The 20,628-nt window shown below is 35.6% G+C and overlaps 1 protein-coding gene across 5 annotated transcripts in view; it reads left to right on the top strand.

Moving 5' to 3' along the window:
* Positions 1-20,628, top strand: part of NSF (N-ethylmaleimide sensitive factor, vesicle fusing ATPase) — a 156,167-nt gene that overhangs the window by 86,536 nt on the left and 49,003 nt on the right. For all 5 annotated transcript variants that reach the window (XR_012328416.1, XM_019944419.2, XM_019944417.2 and 2 more), the window contains exons 10-12: positions 13,259-13,424; positions 14,501-14,575; positions 14,761-14,948. Coding sequence is in view for 4 of the 5 variants with exons in the window: in XM_019944419.2 (XP_019799978.1) it covers positions 13,259-13,424; positions 14,501-14,575; positions 14,761-14,948 (429 nt within the window). In the remaining variant the exon portion in view is untranslated. The remainder of the gene's footprint in view (positions 1-13,258; positions 13,425-14,500; positions 14,576-14,760; positions 14,949-20,628) is intronic.

The raw sequence follows: 20,628 nt of genomic DNA, 5'->3' as shown, positions 1-20,628 counted from the left end.
GGTCTTAGAAAAAAATAAAATTAACTAAAAATCAAGCCAGAGTTTACTAATTGTGATGGTTAATTTTGTGCTAATTTGCCTGGGCCTCAGGGTGCCCGGACATCGGTTAAACATTATTCTGGGTGGGTTGTGTTTACCATTTGAATCTGTAGACTGTCCCTAATATGCCATCCAATCCGTTGAAGGCCTGAATAGAACAAAAAGGCTTACCTTCCCTTGAGTAAGAGGGAATTTCCTACTGCCTGACCTGGAATATCAGTTTTTTCCTGCCTTCAGACTCAAACTGAAACACCTCTTCCTGGCTGTCAAGCTTGTAGGCCTTTGGACTGGAACTACACCATCAGCTCTCTGTGTCTCCAGTTTGCCAGCTGCAGAACTTGGGACTTGTCAGCCTACATAATTATGTTAGCCGGCTCCTTACATTTAATCTCTAGATAGATAGATGGGTAGATAGATTTTATTTATATATATATATATATATATATATATATATTCTTTTTTTTTTTCAGGTACCAATAGAATAGATAGACTAGATCTATAGATCTATTGATTCTGTTTCTCTGGAAAACTTTGACTAATATACTAGTATTAATATATTTGTTTCATTAAAGGAAAGTTTAAAAACAGTATTGTGGGATTTCTGGTTCTGGCAATACAGTAGACTAGGTAACCTGAAAATCTTCCTTCTACAAAAATCTTCAAAAGCTGGATAAAATATAATCCAGCTAAAATAATTTCAAATGCACAATTGAGCTCTCAGGAAAGAAAAGGAAGTCTTCAGAAATCAAAAGAAAACTGAAAACTAGAGTAGTAAAGATAATGAGCTGCAGCTTTTGGTTCTGGTAATGTGTGCATTTGGGTTTTATCATCCAATAGGGGACATAAAATGAGTCCTTGAACTTACTTAAGGTGTGGCCTAGGAACTGGAACCTTCAAAGCAGCTCTGTCATCAATGAAAAGCATGACTAGAAAATATTTCCCTACCAGCACAGAGAAATAACAAAACCTTTTAACTATTTGCCTGGGTTCTAGAGTGGGAGATGAGGAATCTGCCATGGGAATTCTAACCCATGGATCTTTAACTCATGTTTAGGATTTGAAAACACACACACACACACACACACACACACAAACACCCCACTATGTAGTCTGGGGCCCCAAAATTGAGAAATTAATTTTAAAATGAATCCTGGGCCAATGTTAACACATAGGGTTGTTAGATATAAGCACACCCCAAGGGATACTCCAGCAAAGCCAGGCCACAAGAGAGTCTCACAGGGGAAGCTAAAATAGCTCCACTAAATGGAAAATGTCATCATCAAAATTTTAAACTCAGCAACTAGGTTAAACATAAGCAGTAGTTTCAGCTGAGGAGAGAAGTGATGAACAGTAGAATAGATCTAAAGAAATCACCCAGAATGTAGCACAGAGAGATAGAGAGATGGAAAATATGAAAGAGAAATTGAGATAACAGAGTTAAAATGAGAAGTCCAAATAGAATAGTGTAGAGGCAATATTCAAAGATAGAATGGCTGAGAATGTTCTAGAATTAATAAACATAAATACTTAGATTCATGTAGCACCATGAGCCCAAATGGGATAAGTAGAAATTTATGTCTAGATGCATTGTAGTGAAACTGGAGAATGCCAAAGAAAAAAAGAGAAATGTCTTAGTATCAACAAAAAAGAAATGATGATGACATCCAAAGGAATATCCATTATGTTGACAGTAAACTTTTTAACAACAGCAAGAGAGACCAGAAAAGAGTGGAAGAATATCTTCACAGAGCTAAGTAAAAATAACTGTCAACTTAAAATTTTATACCCAGCTTAATTCTCATTCAGGAATAAGATGAAATGAAGATATTTTTTCAGACAAAGTCTAATAGAATTAACTAGTCACAGAAGCTTGTTGGAAGAATGTGAAGCAGGATATATTTGAGAATGAAGAAAATTGAACCCAGAAGGAAAGCAGTGGATGCGAGAAACAATGGTGAGCAATGAAATTGGTAAAAATGTAGATAAAATCTGGAACTTCTACTTCTAGTTGTGGCAGATTAGGTAATCTGAATCATGCCTGCCACTGAAGACTACTGGAAAAGCTCAACAAAATGTTTAATTTTTTTTTTTTTTTTAATGTGCTTGGAGGTATCAGAGAGCTTACAAGATCTAGGGGGAGAACGGAGGCCCAGAAAAAAAGGTCCCAGTTTATGGGGGTCACTGTTCCTCTGGAGAAATTAGCCATTTCTGGAGGGAGCTGCTAAACAGCTATGCAGCCCTCTTGACGGGCTAGTGGGTATAAGGGGGACAGAGATTAGAGCCTATGGCCCACAAGGAGGGGACGTCTGATGAACATGCCTCATTTTGAGTTGGGACTCTGAAGGGCTACACCATAGGAGCAAGCATTAACCAGAAGCAGACATGCTGTTACAGAGGCTACAGATCAGCTTTGAGTCATGTCATTCTCTAAAATTAGGCTGAGGGTTCCTAAACCACTAGTGCCCCCAGACATTTGGCAGAATTGTAGATCCTTCCTGGTGGAAGGTAGTATCATGCAAGGCCATAAACTATTTCTATAGTTTGCAAATGCAGTGCCTGGCTTATAATCAAAAGCAATCAGATACACAAAGACATAAACAACATGAAGAAAGAGAAACAAAAGATGATAGAAATTGGGCCTCAAGATACTGGAATTCTCAGATACAGACTTTTAAAATAAGTATACTTATTACATTCAAAGAGAAACAAGATTGAAAATTTTGGCAGAGCACTAGAAACTGTTAAAAAAAATCAAATGGAAATTCTGGGAATGAGAAATTCAGTAAATTAACTCAAGTTTAAACAACAGATTAGACACATCTAAAGAGAGAATTAGTGAACTGAAAGATGTTAGACAAAAATAACTACAGACAAAGGATGAAAGGAATGAAGAGAGATAAATACCACAAGAAAGTCTAGTGCACAATTTAAATTTCCAGAAAGTCAGGAGAAAGACGATGGGGCAAAAGCAGTATTTGAAGAGAAAAGGGTTTAGAACTTTCTAAAATGGGTGAAGAACATCAGTCCATGGATTCTAGCAGTGATATAAACCTCAAGCAAAAGAAATACTGAAGAATTCTACACTTATAATCATTGTTAAATGGCTGAAAATAAAAAAAGGAGAGAGAGAGAAATCTTAAAAGCAGCTAGAGAAAAAAAAAAGGATTACCTTCCAATAAACAGCAATTAGCTGGCAGCTGTCTTCTCAACAGAAATGACAAAAATCAGAAATCAGTTGAATGTCATTTTTTAAGAGAATAGCTGTCAACTTAGAATTTACATTGTCATGTAAATATACAATAAAGTACTATATTGTAATAAAAATAGACTGGCTGTACACAATTGTGAATCTAACAAATGTTGAGCAAAAGAAAACACAAGAAAGGATCATATATACTATATGATTCCATTTATATACAGCTCAACTAAAGTACAGTGTTTAATGATGCATGCTTCTAAGTTGGTAAAACTATAAAGGAAAGTGAGAAATAATTACCTTAAAAATCAGATTGTGGTTGCCTTTGGGGCATGGAGGGGAGGGATGTTGGGGAAGGGTGGTGAGGAGGCACTGCCAGGATGCTGGCACTCTTCTGCGTCTTGTTATGGTTATATGGATGTTCATTTTGTGACAGTTCCTTCAGACATACATTCACATTTGTGGAACTTTCCCTCTATGTATGTTATATTCCACAATAAAAACGTTTAAAAGAGGTTAAATTTAAGAAGGATTCACTGTACAAAATAATAATGATGATCAATATATCTTTTTAAGGATAGAACTAAAATATGGAACAAAACATGTGGGAAGTGGGTTGAATCCATGTAAGATCCTTGTATTATTTGGGAAGAAGTTAGACATATTAATTAACATAAAACTTCAGTAAATGTTTATGTGAAAATTGTTTATAGTTCTCAAGCTTTTCCAAGGCATGAGGGAGGAGTGGGGGAAGGAATAAAGAAAACTCAAATACTTTAGAAGGCAAGAAAGGAATAACAAGACTCGAAGAAAATGTGAAGATACCGAAAACGTAACTTTTAAAAAGATTTCACTTAGAATAGCATTCAGAATGATAAGATAACTAGGATTAAATCTAACAGGAACGTTAAAGGAGAAAATTATAAACATTTTTGAAAATCTTTTTTCAAGAGCTAATAAATGGTAAGATAGAACATTTTCACATGGGAATCCTGACATTATCATAAAAATGACAGTTCTGCCCATATTAATCTGTAAGTTCAGTGCTTTTCCAGTCAAGTCTAACAGGACTTTTTTGGAATTTGACTTTTTTTTTTTTTGGATGCTTGAAGAGTCATGAAAATTTTGGAGAATAATGAAAAGTTACTTATTCAGATATCAAGACTTACTGGAAACCTATAGTAATTGAAACAATTTTATATATTCATGAAAAAACAGACCATGGAAATAGAGGAACACAGGAAGAACTTGTTACGTGAAAAGTGGCAATACAAATCAGAGGGGAAATGATATACTGTTCCAAGATGGGACTGAGATCATTGGCTCTCTGTTTGGAAAAAGATAAAATGCAGTCCCTGTCTCACTTCATACAGAATTACAAAATAGATTTGCAAAAAACAAAACTAAAACTTAAGAGAAAATTTTTAGAAGAAAACTAGGGAAAGGCATTAAGAATTGAGGCTAGGGAAGAATTTCTTAATAAGATATAGAAATTAAATCCATAAAAGAAAAAAAAGTTTATTTGGCTACATTAATATAAAGAAAATTCTCTCTGACAAATTACACTGGATACAAATGTCTCAAACTAGAAGAGATATTTGCAACCCATATAATCCACAAAAAATTGGTATTCCTCTATAATAAATTCTCTGTAATAACTCCTGTATAATAAGTAAGAAAAAGACAAACACCACAATTTTTTTAAAAAACTGGCAAAGGATATGAATAGGCAATTTCTCAGAGGAAGAACCCAACTGACGATAAGCAGATGAAACAATGCTCAGGAAAATGCATAATAAAAGAGAAATCACCTTATAAACAACCTGATAAAATTTACAAAGACCAATAATGCCAGAAGTTGATGAGGTTATGGAGAAACAGGGCTTCATATACATTACTAGTCATAGTATAAATTAGAAAAATAGTAATATTGTGCAGATTAATTTGACATCTTACAAAAATGAAGATGCACAAACCTCATGACCCATGAGTTCTACTTCAACCCTACTTCAAGTTCTACTTCAAGTTCTACCCTAGAGAAATACTCTTGCACTTGTGCACCAAATGACATGTACCAGAATGTTGATTGCCGCACTATATGCAATGGGGGGAAAGCTAGAAACATCTTGATTCTTCTCAGTAGGAAATGGAATATCATCTTAGACATTAAAATAAATAACAGACTTACATGGATCAATATGCATAACACCCAGAAACATAATATCTATTTTTTAATCTAGTAAGCTTTATTAAATCTAATTTATCCTGTCATTTCCTACTTTTTATTTTTGTTGATGGTAAAAATAAATTTTAAACATTGCCTTTGTAACAACCCTTCTGCTGCTTCAAATCTAGTTGTTGGGTGCTTAATCATTTCAGTTTTACACAAGGTGGTTTTCTCCCCTGCTTCCCTATATCCCATTAAGTTCTTGTTCATATTCAGATCTCTAGCCATCTCAGCTCCATTGCATCCTGGTATATTATTGCAAGTCTAATAACTGATCTCAACTCTTCAGACAGTCCCAGAACCAATTCGGTTTTACAATTCGTTCCTAATACTACAATATTTTTTGTTTCAGATATCTTTTTACCTCTCAGAATACCAAGAAAAATAGTCATTACCATTTACTATCTGGGTTGAAAGAACTTCTTTTTAAAAATTGTTTTTAAGTTGATTACAGATCACTTACAAACAAAAATAAAGGGAAGCAGAGACTATTAAAATATTTAATAGAGCTTAAATATAGCAAACCAAATTTTTATTCCATATTTTCCTGGGTTTGAAGATATCTACTGATTGATTGATAGATATATACCCAAAATGCGCAGGAGCCTCTGTATGTAACTAATTGTTCATCAGTTGTCATGTGTGAAGTTGTACACTGATTCTAAATTTCAAATACATCTCTCATAGATTATAGCTTATCATTACTTCTTGTTCTTCTACTTGCGTCGTCAAGACAATACTTGAAGAGTTTTTAAAAAAATCTTTGGCTTATAATTTTGTTGAAGACGGGATGGACACCAGGCACTCCATAATTGCAAAATATTTTTATTTTTAGATTTGTATACACCTTTTAGAATGGCCAATCTAATTTTTTTTTTTTTTTTTTTTTTGTGGTACGCGGGCCTCTCACCGCTGTGGCCTCTCCCGTTGCGGAGAACAGGCTCCAGACGTGCAGGCCCAGCGGCCATGGCCCACGGGCCCAGCCGCTCCGCGGCATGTGGGATCCTCCCGGACTGGGGCACGAACCCGCGTCCCCTGCATCTGCAGGCGGACTCTCAACCACTGTGCCACCAGGGAAACCCCAATCTAATTTTTTTAAAGTATCATTTTAACTTTATTTATTTATGGCTGCATTGGGTCTTCGTTACTGCATGTGGGCTTTCTCTAGTTGTGGCGAGCACGGGCTACTTTTCCTTGCAGTGCGTGGGCTTCTCATTGCAGTGGCTTCTCTTGTTGTGAAGCCCGGGCTATAGGCTCATGGGCTTCAGTGGTTGCGGCTTGCGGGCTCTAGAGTGCAGGCTGAGTAGTTGTGGCGCATGGGCTTATTTGCTCCACAGCATGTGGGATCTTCCCACATGAGTAATGATGACATAATTTCTAGAATTTTGAAATAGTATAATATATCTTAGATTTATGAAAAGATCCAGTGGACCCATACAGTAATTGCAAGATAGAGTGAGGTTTTTTTTCTGTTTTTAAAAAAATATATTTTCCATTTTGTTCCTGTGGAATACTTCTAGAAAAAACGTAGTCATGAGATATCAATCTTTATAAATAGTTAAAACTGCTTAACAGTGAAAATTAAAAACTGAAATTGTTTTTCAAGTGGACCCTAATGGTATACTGAGGATTAAATTATTAGGTGCAGGTGAGAAGCATTTTATAAAATCTGTTGTGATAGTTTCCACATGGCTGCATAGGTATCTTTGGTGCTGTTTTTAAACTTGCAGACAGTTTAAGTATGACACTATTAATAATAAAACTGAGTTGGCAAAGAATTTCTAGGTAGATATTAATCATAGCCAGCTTTTTCTGATATACTTTTCTCAATCCTTACATCCAGAAAGGCTTGGTATATTCGGTTAATGACCCCATGGAGAGTATATATGTGTTACATAATAAAGAAAAGCATCACCTCTGTGATTCTGGACAGTCCAGGCTGACAAAGATGAACACTTGCATATAGGTCAAACTAGCTAAATATAGAACAGCCATTTTCCAAGGCTGTTGCCAGGGGCTCAACAGCATCAGCTCTGTTTCTATGGGGGAAGACTTTGCAAATGGTAAGAACAGAGCTAGAAGTCAGTGAGTTGAAGAGAATTGCATTGTGGAACTTTAAACTCTTTGGTAAAGGGTTTATTGATAATTCAGCTATATTAATCTGTGAACATTAATCTTGACATCTTCCTTACCTGATTCTTAATTTATTGCAGTAAGAACTTGCCTTTATTTAAGTAACACACCTGTAGAAATTGATGTTATCATACTCAGTAGGTTGGCGGAAGGGACCTGATGACAAGTCGTAAGATTAGCAAGGTTCTGAAAAGGTCAGAATTGTACTGAATTATGGTTAGGGAAGATTGCTCCTGTGATCATTAAATCAAGCACAGTATCCTTATTGTCTCTGGCTTCCCTTCCACATAGATGATTTTTGAGGTTCGACTGAGAAGGAAGTCATGATTCCAGTGGTAACGTAAGGCACATTGATAGCAAAATTCATACATTATAACAGCTTTTTGTTTTATGCTGTATTGACAGACAACTTTGAATAAAAATGTTTTCTAAAAATAATGTAGAATCTCACAGCTTCTTAGTCACAAACAGGAGTGTCCTAGTTTTTCTTTGAAGACAGCAAGTATTAATGCTCTACTATATAGAAGTGTTTGGCAAAGCTAAGGTTGTAGTTCCAATTCTTCATTCTCTGTCTTCTCTACAGATGGAAAGGTGAATAGTTTTTGGTGTTGAAATTTTTTTAAGCAACAAGCTATCACTTATCAGACATCTGTTCAATAATTATGACAGTAATTGAGAAATAAAGTTAATTTTTTCAGGTTTTAATTTAGTTTTAAAACAATTGTGGAAAGAGAACAATTTGTAAGTTATGTTCAGGAAAAAATATAATGAAACTTAGTTAAATTTTGGAACCTTAATGAACACATGAGTATCATCTTGCATAAGAATGCATTAAAGAATGAACAGTACTCCAAATAATGAATAATAAAATGTAAGTATTATAAGATACTGTATCTATTTTTTGTTTATTATTATGAAGTAGAACTAACTTTTCTGGTGTACCATTTTATAGATTTTAACATGTGTATAGTTTCATGTAACCACCACCAAAATCTACATGCAGAACATTTACATCACCCCCCAAAATTCCCTCATGCTGTCCCTTTGCTAATAACTCCTGGTAACTACTGATCTGTTTTCCATCCCTATACTTTTGTCTTTTCCAGTGTCATATAAATGGGATCATAGTACGTAACTATGACCAGTTTCTTCTTTTTCAGACTGGCTTCTTTCACTCATCATATTGCCTTTGAGATTCATCCAAGTTGTCGCATGTATCAAACATCCCTTTTTACTGTTGAGTAGTATTCCATCTTATGGATGTACCATAGTTTGTTTATTCACTCACCCACTAGAGTGCATTTGGGTTGGTTCTAGTTTGGGGCAGTTATGAGTAGAGCTGCTATAAACCAAGGAGTGGAATTGCTTGATCATACAGTGTTTTATCTGTTTTTTATTTTTTTTAATATATATTCAGATGTGTTTTAGATCCAATCCAATTTCCTTCAGGTCATTTTTAGAACTGTTTTTCTTCCTACTTCTGATGTAACATTTCATCTTTTATCTTTGTCATGTTTGCTTGATCCTTTTTCCTTTGGGTTGCCTTTATTGGAGTCATCTTCTGGTGTTGTAGCCCAGAATCTGTCTTGCTTTTATATGCCTCCAGCTTAATTATATGATTCATCTTCTTACAGAATCTAGTTTGCTACTATACTCTTCTTTACCATTTGTAGATGACTCTCAGATCTATCTTTCTCACCTGTTTTGTTCAGTTTATATCTTATTCTCTGGAGGACATTTCTAATTAGATGTCCTGTTAACTCTTTAATCTTCTTATGGTAGAAACTTAAAAAAAAATTTTTCCCTTCCATCTTTTCCCTTCTACAGCTTTCTTATCATAACTACAAGATAATTTCTTACCTTTGCTGTTACTTCCCCTTCTACTTGCAGGCAGTAACCAAACCTAGGACTTGGCTTTTTAGTCATCACTACTCCCATCACCAAAACTCTCTTACAGATTCTGTTTACCTCATTTACATACCATTGTTTCTCACTGACCTTCCAACTACGTATTTCTCCGTTTCCATCCTAAAGTCAGGATTAAAATCATCTTACATAAAGAGCATTCTGCTTTTGCATGTGTGTGTGTGTGTGTGTGTGTGTGTGTGTGTGTGTGTGTGTGTGTGAGAGGGAGAGAGAGAGAGAGAGAGTTCAATAGAAAGGCCTGCTCCCTGTTGTGATAGTACTATAACTTTTGTTTCTCACGTTAGGTAAATTTTATTATCCCTTTTATAGGGCCTGGATTGCCTCTTAGCCGTTTGCTCAAGTGGCCCTGCATGCTTCTAAATTCTTATCTGTTAGGCCCTCTCTTTCTCCTTCTGCATGTCTTTGTTCAGGAATAATTTCTCACACCCCAAAACAAGTGTACCTGTGATTTAGGAGGACACAAAGTTGTATTTGCAGGTAATATGATTGTCTACTTAGAAAATTCAAAAGAATCAACTAAAAAAACTTAGATGTTAGAAGAAAGTTAAGTAGCCAGATATAAAATAAATATACAAAAATTAATATTTCTTCATATATACTGTTTTTGAAATATAATGTAAAAATCCCATGCACAACTGCAACCAAAAAACATAAATAGTTAGGAATGTTATGAATGAATTAGTATGACAAAAAGTACAAAACTTTATTGGGAGATGTAAAAGACTTGAATAATTGGAGACATATTCTTAAGAACTGAATGTGCTATAAAGATATTAGTACTTCCTAAACTGATTTAGAGATTGAATCTAATTCCAATCAAAGCTTGGCTTTTTTGTTTATTTTTTACTTTTTTTGTTTGTTTTTCATTGGAGAAAGTTGTTTTTGCTCTAGTAGAATGATTCTAATAATCGTCAGGAAGTAAACATGGTTGAAAGTAGCCAAGACAGTTATAAAAAAGAAGAAGAACGTGTGGAGGGTAAGAGCTTGCCCAAACCACTGCTATGGTCCATAGTATAGGCTGGAAATAGTCTAGCACATACGAAAATATAAAGCCTGATAGAAATGGCATCTCAGTCAATGAAGAAAAGTTTATTTAGTCAACAATATTGGATCAGTTAGTTAACTCTTTGAAGAATTACTTGGATTCTTACTTCACTTGTACCATATACAAAAATAAAATTCCAGATAGACTAAAGAATTATATGTAAAGTAAAAATTTACAAGAGAAGAAAATGTAGGTGACTACCAGTGTCTGTAATGGGAGAGGATTTTAAGGATAAAAGTAATGGAAAACATCATAAAAATAAAAATTGATAATGTTGGCTGTTTAAATAGTAAAAATACATTTTTTAAAACCCTTCCATTTATCAAAAATATACCATAAATAAAATTAAAAGACAAATAGCAAACTGGGATAAAACGTTTATAACAAATATAATAATACCCTTAATATATAAATAATTTTTATAAATCAATAAAAATTATTAAATCCCAACAGAAAAATGTACAGAGGACATGAAGAAATAAGAGAAAAATTATCAGTGGTAAAAAAAATGATTTTAAAAAGTGCTAGCCTCGTCAATAATTAGACAAATGCCAATTTAAAATGATTGAAAAATACCATTATTCATACATCAAGTTGATAACTACTTTAAAAAATTTCTAGTATTCATTACTTTCGAGGATATACCAAGATAGTCACTGTCATATACGGTGGTAGGATTGTTACAAAATGATAAAAACCTTTCTAGAAAAATATTTGAAAGCCTATTTCAAGAGCATTAAAATACTCAAAACACCTTTTAACATAACAATTTGCCTTCATGAAGTAATCATACATATTGTCAAAGATTTAAGTATAAAAATGTTCATTGCGGGCTTCCCTGGTGGCGCAGTCGTTGAGAATCTGCCTGCTAACGCAGGGGACACGAGTTCGAGCCCTGGTCTGGGAGGATCCCACATGCCGCGGAGCAACTAGGCCCGTGAGCCACAACTACTGAGCCTGCGTGTCTGGAGCCTGTGCTCCGCGGCAAGAGAGGCCGTGGTAATGAGAGGCCCGTGCACCGCGATGAAGAGTGGCCCCCACTTGCCAAAACTAGAGAAAGCCCTCGCACAGAAACCGAGACCCAACACAGCAAAAATAAATAAATTAATAAACTCCTACCCCCAATATCTTCTTTAAAAAAAAAAAATGTTCATTGCAACAACTTCTTGATACTAAAAACTTAGAAATTGTTAAATATGTGACAGTAAAGAATTAATGTGGAGTAGGGGAATTAAATTGTGAAACCAGTCATATGATGAAATATTATGGAGCCATTAAAACTCATAATGTATAGCTGTATTTATAGACATGGGAAAGGGCTTAAGATAATATCTGGGCTGGAAAAAAGAGATACAAACTTTTTATGTAGTACCAAATTAATAATATCAGTTATTTCTAGCTAGTTGAATTTTGGATGATTGAGATTTCTTTACATCTTTTGGTATTTTTTCCAAGTTTTCTATAGTGATCATGTATTTTGCAATTAGAACCCAAAATAACAATTTTAAATTGTTTTTAAAAAACAGTTAATGTTCAAGAGAATGCAAGATGCAGTGAGTTTCCAATTTTTAATTAAAATAAAATTAAAACAAATAAATCTGCATTAACAGCATTTATCTTTAAGCAACATAATATAGTTTATTTTTAACTTATTTCTATTTGTTTTATAACTTTTGCTCAGTTAACATCTAATACTTTCATAGTAAAATTTTTAAGTCTATTTAAAAAAAAAATGATATCCTTGCCAGAGTTTTAGTGAATACCAACCATATCTAATCTTGAATCTCATTATGCCCATCATTTATACCATCCGTATGTTGTCATATTTAGGTTATGTTCATTTTCACCTGTTTTGTTTTGCTAATCCCTAATGGTTTTTGTTAAAAAAAAAAAAAATCTCTGCAATGCACTTCCCCCTTTGGTTCCTAACAAGAGGCTTAATTACTTAAATATAAATTGCTAGAAGGTCCATGTTAACTTAACCTAGTGAACTATTGGCATTTAAAAGTATTTGCATCTATTAAAAGTTCAAAATATATAAACTGATTTCTTTTAATGATAACTCTATATCTGACAAAGTAAAACAGAAATCACTATGTAGAAGAAACAGCATCTGCTTGACCATGTTCTTTTTATAAACTTTGTCTCTGTTCTCACTTTACTGTTCAGAAGAAGCAATCTGTTTTCATACGATATAACTGAATATGAATCAAGTTCAGTATCTTCTCCCATTTGCCCAATTCCCAGTCTACCTCTGTGTGGAGTTACTCTTCAGCTATATAGTGTGACAAATATTAAACTTACTGCTTTGGGGGCTATCCTCTCACCAAAACTCAGGGAAAATGGGAGGGAGCTGCCGTTCATTGACCTAAGAAATGCTTGACAGTTCTTCTTTCAAAGAGTGAGATAAGAAATGTGTGTGAATGAATAGTTAGTTATGATGGACTATTCATTTTCATCAGTATATAATGTGTGTTTTCGTTTTATGTCTATTAAATATGAGGTTCTGGAATGCCTTTTCACTTTGCAGAATTCTGAGACTGCAGTTCCAACACCTTTGAGAGGGCAGCAATCATGATTATACTGGCTACATTTATTAGTCAAAAAGCGCAAACGCTTTGTTTTGCTCTTTTGATTAGTTTGTTTAATAATATATTCAAATTATGATCTTTAATGTTATTTCTTTCACTAGCTTGGTGCTAACAGTGGTTTGCACATCATCATCTTTGATGAAATTGATGCCATCTGCAAACAGAGAGGGAGCATGGCTGGTAGCACAGGAGTTCATGACACTGTCGTCAACCAGTTGCTGTCCAAAATTGATGGGGTAGAGCAACTAAACAACATCTTAGTCATTGGTATGTTTGCTTGGTTTAAAAAAAAAAGGTACTATGATTTCAAAAACATTAGATACTTAGGTTCTGAATTCAGATTTGTGTAGCTTGTAATTATACTATTTTGCCAGTGTTTCCAAATTAGAATCAAGTGATATTGAAGAATTTCACTATTTTAATGTCTAGCCTTAATAGGACAAATGAAAAATGGGTTTTAGTGACTCATGGCTTTTTTTTTTCTTTTAATAAAACTCCTCACTTTTTTTTTAAATTTATTTTTTATTATTTTTGGCTGCGTCGGGTCTTAGTTGTGGCATGTGGGATCTTTCGTTGCGGCACGCGGGCTCTTCGTTGTGGCACATGGGCTTCTCTCTAGTTGTGGCGTGTGGGATCTTAGTTCCCCGACCAGGGATCGAACCCGCGTCCCCTGCATTGGAAGGCGGATTCTTAACCACTGGACCACCAGGGAAGTCCCAACTCATGGCTTTAAACTTATAGTTAACAGGTGAAAAAGGCTGCACGATGTAATGCAGTGGTTTTCAAACTGGGTCCTGTAGGCCTCCAGGAGTCCTCAGAGCTACTTCAGGGTCTGTGCGGCCAGGGTTTGAGCTTCAGATCATGCATCCCTATTATAACTTATCTTTTTAACTGCGTTATGTACTGAAGTTCTTCTTAAGATGACTTTGAAAACAAAACAAAACAAAAATTCTGCCGTTTATGAAGGTTGAAAACCATTGGCCTACAAAAAAGAGAAGGGATGTTGGGGTCAGACAGATCATGTTCACATTGCCCCTCTCTCACTTTGATAGTTTACTTACCTTCTCTGAACCTAAAATTTTCTTTTTAAATATGTGAAGATTTCATTACATTTATATTCCACTGGCCTGTACAGTAGTGAAATACTAAAGCAAAGTCCCCAGGTATTTTCATTAGGTCGAGAACAAATGATATTTTTGAAAATGACTGCTTTTCTATTTGACTTTTATAAAATGTCCTCTTAGCTTGTCAGGGAAAATGCTATTCTTACACATACTGAAGGGGCATTTTATCTTATTTTTGAATTCTGATAATTTGTTTGTTGTTTTAACAACTGTGCTCAGGAATGACCAACAGACCAGATCTCATAGATGAGGCTCTCCTTCGACCTGGAAGACTGGAAGTTAAAATGGAGATAGGTAAATAGATCTGTCACTGATTGGGGGAGGGGAGTGTAATTAGAGTTCATTAGCAGGAGCAAAGTCATATAACTTAATATTTGTTAGAAAAGTTGTATATCAGAAGCAGGTATTTACACGCTTGAGTACCTATAAGAAAAACATTAAGATTATAATAATGTCTATTTTATTTTCAATTTTATCAGGCTTACCAGATGAGAAAGGCCGACTCCAGATCCTTCACATCCACACAGCAAGGATGAGAGGGCATCAGTTGCTCTCTGCTGATGTAGACATAAAAGAACTGGCCGTAGAGACCAAGAACTTCAGCGGTGCTGAGCTCGAGGGTCTGGTGCGAGCAGCGCAGTCCACTGCTATGAACAGACACATAAAGGTCAGTGAAATCAACTACCATATATTAGGAGTCTGCAGCCCTGTAAATACCATGCCAGTATTCTTTCTCTTTCCTTTTAAGCATACTAAGGACTAGGGTAATACTGACTTTTGATGGAGAATAGACATGGTAAAAGGTATAGGGATTAATTGTCAACTGCTAAATCTTCCGAGTAGTTGGAAAAAAGATAATGGTAGCATCTGCCCCATGGTAACCACTGACCCATTTACCTTAGGTTGCCACCATTTGATACAGACATGTGAAGATGAAGATTTTGAAGAATTTTTTAAAAATTTGTGCTGTGTTGACTTGTATCATGACATAGGAAGTTGGATTTTCTACATGCTAGAATTACGGGGGCTGCTTCATTAAGTAAATGTATTGAATACCTGCTATTTTCAAGGTATTAAGCAGGAGACACAAAGATAATAAAGCACGACCTTTTCCCACAAGGAGTAGAGAGTCAGGGAAATGGATATGTTTGCAAATTAATACAATAATGTTATTGATACTTTGGTAGAAATACAAAGGATACTTTCATTTTGGTAAATAAAATTTGATAAAGTGCATTTGATCCTTTACCATCGCTTCTCTTCAGGTTTTACTTATCACCTGTAGTTAGATGACTCCCAAATTTATGTCTCATCTCTTGAAAGTATCTTTCTCTCACTTTCAGATTTATACCAAATACCTCTACCTGGATATGTTATCAGGTCTCAAATTTAATATTCCAAAACCAAATTCACTTTTTTGTTGTTGTTTTTTCTTACTACTTTCCTTCCTGCTCCTACTTCCCTGTTTATCCCAATTTCCCAAGCTTAAAACTCCAAGATTTCTACCACTCTGTTGTGTCCTATATCAAGTTATTTGCCAAATTTTGTCAGTTCTATCTTGGCAGTATCTTTCAGTTCTCATTGCCACCACCTGTCTTCTGTTTGATTAACCTTCCTGTTTCACACCATTCTATTCTTCAGAAACTTTCAGTGACTCACCATGATCTACAGAACAAAGTACAGAAGTCTTAGTCTGGTCTTTAAGGTCCTCTTAGATCTGACCCTAAATTGGCCTTTCCTGATGTGTTCCCAGTTATTCTCCATACACTTTATAAATTTATTTATTTATTTATTTTATATTTGGCTGCGTTGAGTCTTCATTGCTGCACATGGTCTTTCTCTAGTTGCAGCGAGCGGGGACTCTCTGTTTTGGTGCCCAGGCTTCTCATTATGGTGGCCTCTCTTGTTGCGGAGCACGGGCTCTAGGCTCATGGGCTTCAGTAGTTGTGGCTCATGGGCTTAGCCGCTCCGCAGCATGTGGGATCTTCCCAGACCAGGGCTCAAACCTGTGTCCCCTGCATTGGCAGGCGGACTCTCAACCACTGCGCCACCAGGGAAACCCTCCATACACTTTAGCCAAACTAAAATATTGAATATTTACCAGTCATCAGATATTAATGTATTTTTCTACTTCTCTGCTGTTACCTCTTTTTTTTTTTTCTTCACTGAGAACGTTTACCCTCTATGTTTACTTATCTTTTCAATACCTGGCTCATGTACCACCACTTTCTTCAAACTTTTTCTCATTCTCCCTTTCAAGAATGGTATGTTCTGTTCCTTCTTGAACTAGTAGTGTATCGGAAATTCCCTGGCGGTCCAGTAGTTAGGACTTGGTGGTTTCACTGCGGTGGCCCAGGTTCAATCCCTGGTGGGGAAACTAAGATCCTGCAAGCCACACAGTGTGGCCAAAAAAAAAAAAGAAATAGTAGCGCATCATTTACAATACCTTCTGTTGACTTTCGATCAGTGGATTTATCTAGCCTAGTGTGTGCCAGACACTGTACTAGGGGTTAATGCTCCAATTGCCTACCCTTGAGCAGCTCACAGTCTAATCCGCCACATGCAGTAATAGAAAGTACATACGGGGTAAGGAAGTGAAAAGGTGTCAGGTGTGGTCAGCTTGTCGGGTGAGAGGAGCCTTCACAGAGGAATTTCTGGGTGGATATGTTTCCTGATGGAGTCAGGCATTTTAGGTAGAAAGAACAAATATGCAAAGGAACAGAGACACACAAACAGCATGGTGTGTTACAGTAATTCAGTACTGCTGCAGCATAAAAGGTAGGGAAGGGGAGGTAGAAAGAGACGTGGGGGATAAGTCAGGAGGCTAAAGCAGGGGATGGAGCACAAAGAGCCTTTTATACTGTGCTAAGAAGTATGGACTTCTTTTCTGTGAGTAGTGCTAAGCCATTGAAGAGTTTTAAGAATAGCAGTGACATAGTGTTAAAACATAAGCTCACTCTGGCAGCTTTGTCGAGTGGAGTATTTAGGGGAGTGAAGTTGGTGACATAAGACAAGAGAGGGGAACTTGTATAACAATTCACACAGGAAATAGTAAAAGCCTGAACAGTCAGGTTGAGTATGTTTTATTCGGGTATACCCTGGCAATGGTTTTAAACCAAGGGTCGGTAAATTGTGGCCCATGCGCCGTATCCAGCCAACCACCAGTTTTTATAAATAAAGTTTTTTTGGAACACAGCCACCCTTGTTCATTTATGTATTGTCTGTGGCTGCTTTCATGCTACAATGGCAGAGTTGAGTATTTGCAAAAGAGACTGCATGGCCCACAAAGCCTAAAATATTTACTATCTGGCCCTTTACAGAAAAAGTTTGTCAACCCCTGTTGTAGACTTTAAGTCCACATCTTATTCATTTCTGAATCTCCCACAGTATTTCATATAGGTCTTAATACTGAGAATATGGTAGCTGTTTAGTAAATATTTTTTAAATTAGTAAATATGTATTCTGTATCAAACTCTATCTATAAGCCATAATACCCCTACATACTGGAACTGACTTTGTTCTAGCTCAAGAATGCCATAATGGAAGAGGCCACTTTAGACAAGATGGTAAACCTCTTTAAAATACCGGAGGCCCAGTGGGGAGGAGGATACTAGTACTACTGCATTAAAACAAAACAAAACAAAAAAAAATTGAGAATGCCAAAGGACTGGATAGTGTGGAAATATAGTATTGGGTCCTTTATAGAATGGACCCATTCATTTCATTCATCCATTCTTTCTCCTTGTTGTAAGAAATGTCTTAGAAAAAGTGATGGTGACTTCAAGAAAAATTGTATAAATGATGTGAAAATTGCTCCCCACCATACCGATCTTTCACCTCAGACCACATCAGTGCTTCTTGATACTATAATCCACAATAGCTAGTTTATTAGGTATCAGATTTTTCATATGCATTAGCCACTGGATTTTTTATCCTATTTAGTCATTTGTCATTTTTATCACAATAATCTTATCCCAAAGTGTCTCTAAGCCATTGTCAAGAAACGTGCTTTCTTTAAGCATGTATTGGATTTATTTACACATGAGGCAATGAGAAACGGTGGAAAAATCACAAGTTTTGTAGTCAGAAGGTGTGGTTATGTGTTACAGTTCTTCCCACTTTTTTTGTTTCTGATTTGTCAAGGGGAAATAACTACCTATTTCATCAAGTTTTTGTAAAAATGAAATCAAATACTGTTTGTGGAAGCGCCTCAGTTGGTGTAGAACTTATACACAACATTCATCTGTTTATTATGATGTTCTTTGTTTGTATTATAAAAAGCCATTATTGGGAATTCCCTGGCAGTCCAGTGGTTAGGATTCGGTGCTCTCACTGCCAGGACCTGGGTTCAATCCCTGGTCGGGGAACTGAGATCCCGCAAGTCTACTGGCATGGCCAAGAAAAAAGCCATTATTAGTGTTATTTTGCTTCCTTTTCAAAAGAATTAGGTTTAAACAAAGTCAGGTGAAATAAACTAAACAAGTCTTCCCTGTTAAACTGTTCTTTCAGGTTTTTTGAAGCAAGTGGAAAATCCAGTCATGAACACCTGATGTGCATGTCATTTGTGCTTGAATCCATGTTTGTGGTCAACTAAAATTCATGTGACATTTGGTTGCTTTTAGCTTGAAAGGAATTTCTGCTTCAGGTAGAGAAGATAACACAAATTTCTTCTGCTCTAATCTGTTGTAAGGAAGTAAATTGAGGACACACACACACACACACAAACACACACACACACTTTACAAATGAATCAGCTGATTTATGTTTTCAGAATTTCAATAAAATTCTTTTTTATTTTCTGTAGAATTTTGAATGATTAAGGTCATTCTACCCTTAATTTAAGAGGAATGATAAGAACTTTGAAAGGTCAGTTTTAAAAGGTTATGAAATTTAAGTGTGACCACTGGATATTTGCTAGTGTTGAAATACAAGTTTATTAGTTTCTGCAGGTATAAGCTGAAAGATGTTGCCTCTTCCATATTGATTAGCTGTTATAAATAAAATGCAGAAAAAAATCACACTAATTCAGACAAATAAGAAAAGGTTTTCTGAATGAATAAAAATTCAGAATTGTAGATTTTTTTAAATAACATTTTGAGATTTTGACAAAATAGTAAAATAGTAAAATAGTAAAAGTTGGCCAAGAGAAGTCCTTAAACTTATTTTAATGAATAGGTATGAAAGGTTTATCATTGTAGTATTGATTACTTACAATTAGGTGACTTCTGAAATTCCTGGAGTGTCTAAAAACAAATTGTTCTAAAATAACTGTCCCCCAGCCATCTTAATTCACTTTAATCCATTGGGTGAGTCCTTTCTTAGTAGTAAAAATGCAAGGTTCATACCAGCTGCAGTCCTGAAATCTGTCATTTTTTTCAGCAAATGCTGAAAGATAGACAAGATTTTCCCTTCATATTGCTATATGTTTCTGTCATTTGAATTCAGTTTCACTCTAAAAGGAAATCATAATAGTATTTCATAACACTGTTATGAAGATGCTTGCCTGTGCCTCCCTGTGTACATACGAGAATCATTTTCTAGGATAGATAGATAGCCAGATGGATTTTTGAAGACATGGTTGCATTGTCTTCTAGTTTCTAGTGTTTATTCTGGTTCCTTTTACAGGTGACCTGTTTTTGTCTCTCAAAAAGGTTCTAGAAATTTCTCTTCACCTTCGGTGTTCTGATAGTTTACAACACTGTGTCTAGACAGATGTGGGTTTCTTTTCATTTACCCTGATCACTCATTGAAACCTTTAAATTGCAAAGATACACCTCTCTTCAGCCGGAGAAATTTTTTTTCTTCTGTCTTTTATTGTTTTTTTCTCTATCATTCTTTCTCTTCTTTCCTTCTGAGACTCCTCTTAGATCAGTGTTAAAACTTCCAGATACATGTTCCATGCTTTTTAACCATTCTCTCTCACTTTCTGTCATTTCATGGGATTTGGGGCAGGAAGGGAGACAAATAAAAGTGTTCTGTTTGCCATCTTGATCTAGTTTTCTGACAGAGTTCTTTTTGTCCCATAAGGCTGAGTTTTACAGAATGTTTGTCATTTTATTTGTCTCAGCAGTCCATTCCTAAAGGAACATGACTCATATTTTATAATAACCTTTGGAAGGTTGATGCTGCTTAACATGCTTTGGTTTTGTAGTCAGATTTTTTTGAAGATATGTTTTTTTAAAGCCCATAGTACCATTTTAAAAATTAGACTCACTTGCCTTGTGCTATTGGGAGTGAGCCCAGTCACATTAAAAAGTGTGTTGGTATCTCAATCACTCATCAGGTCCAGGCAGCTCCAAGTGCTGATAAAGGCCTTGATGCTTCTCCAGATGTCTGTTCTAAGTGGT

Source organism: Tursiops truncatus, chromosome 20 (genome assembly GCF_011762595.2).
Source record: "Tursiops truncatus isolate mTurTru1 chromosome 20, mTurTru1.mat.Y, whole genome shotgun sequence".
NCBI lineage: Eukaryota > Metazoa > Chordata > Mammalia > Artiodactyla > Delphinidae > Tursiops > Tursiops truncatus.
This window is presented reverse-complemented; position numbering and strand designations above follow the sequence as displayed.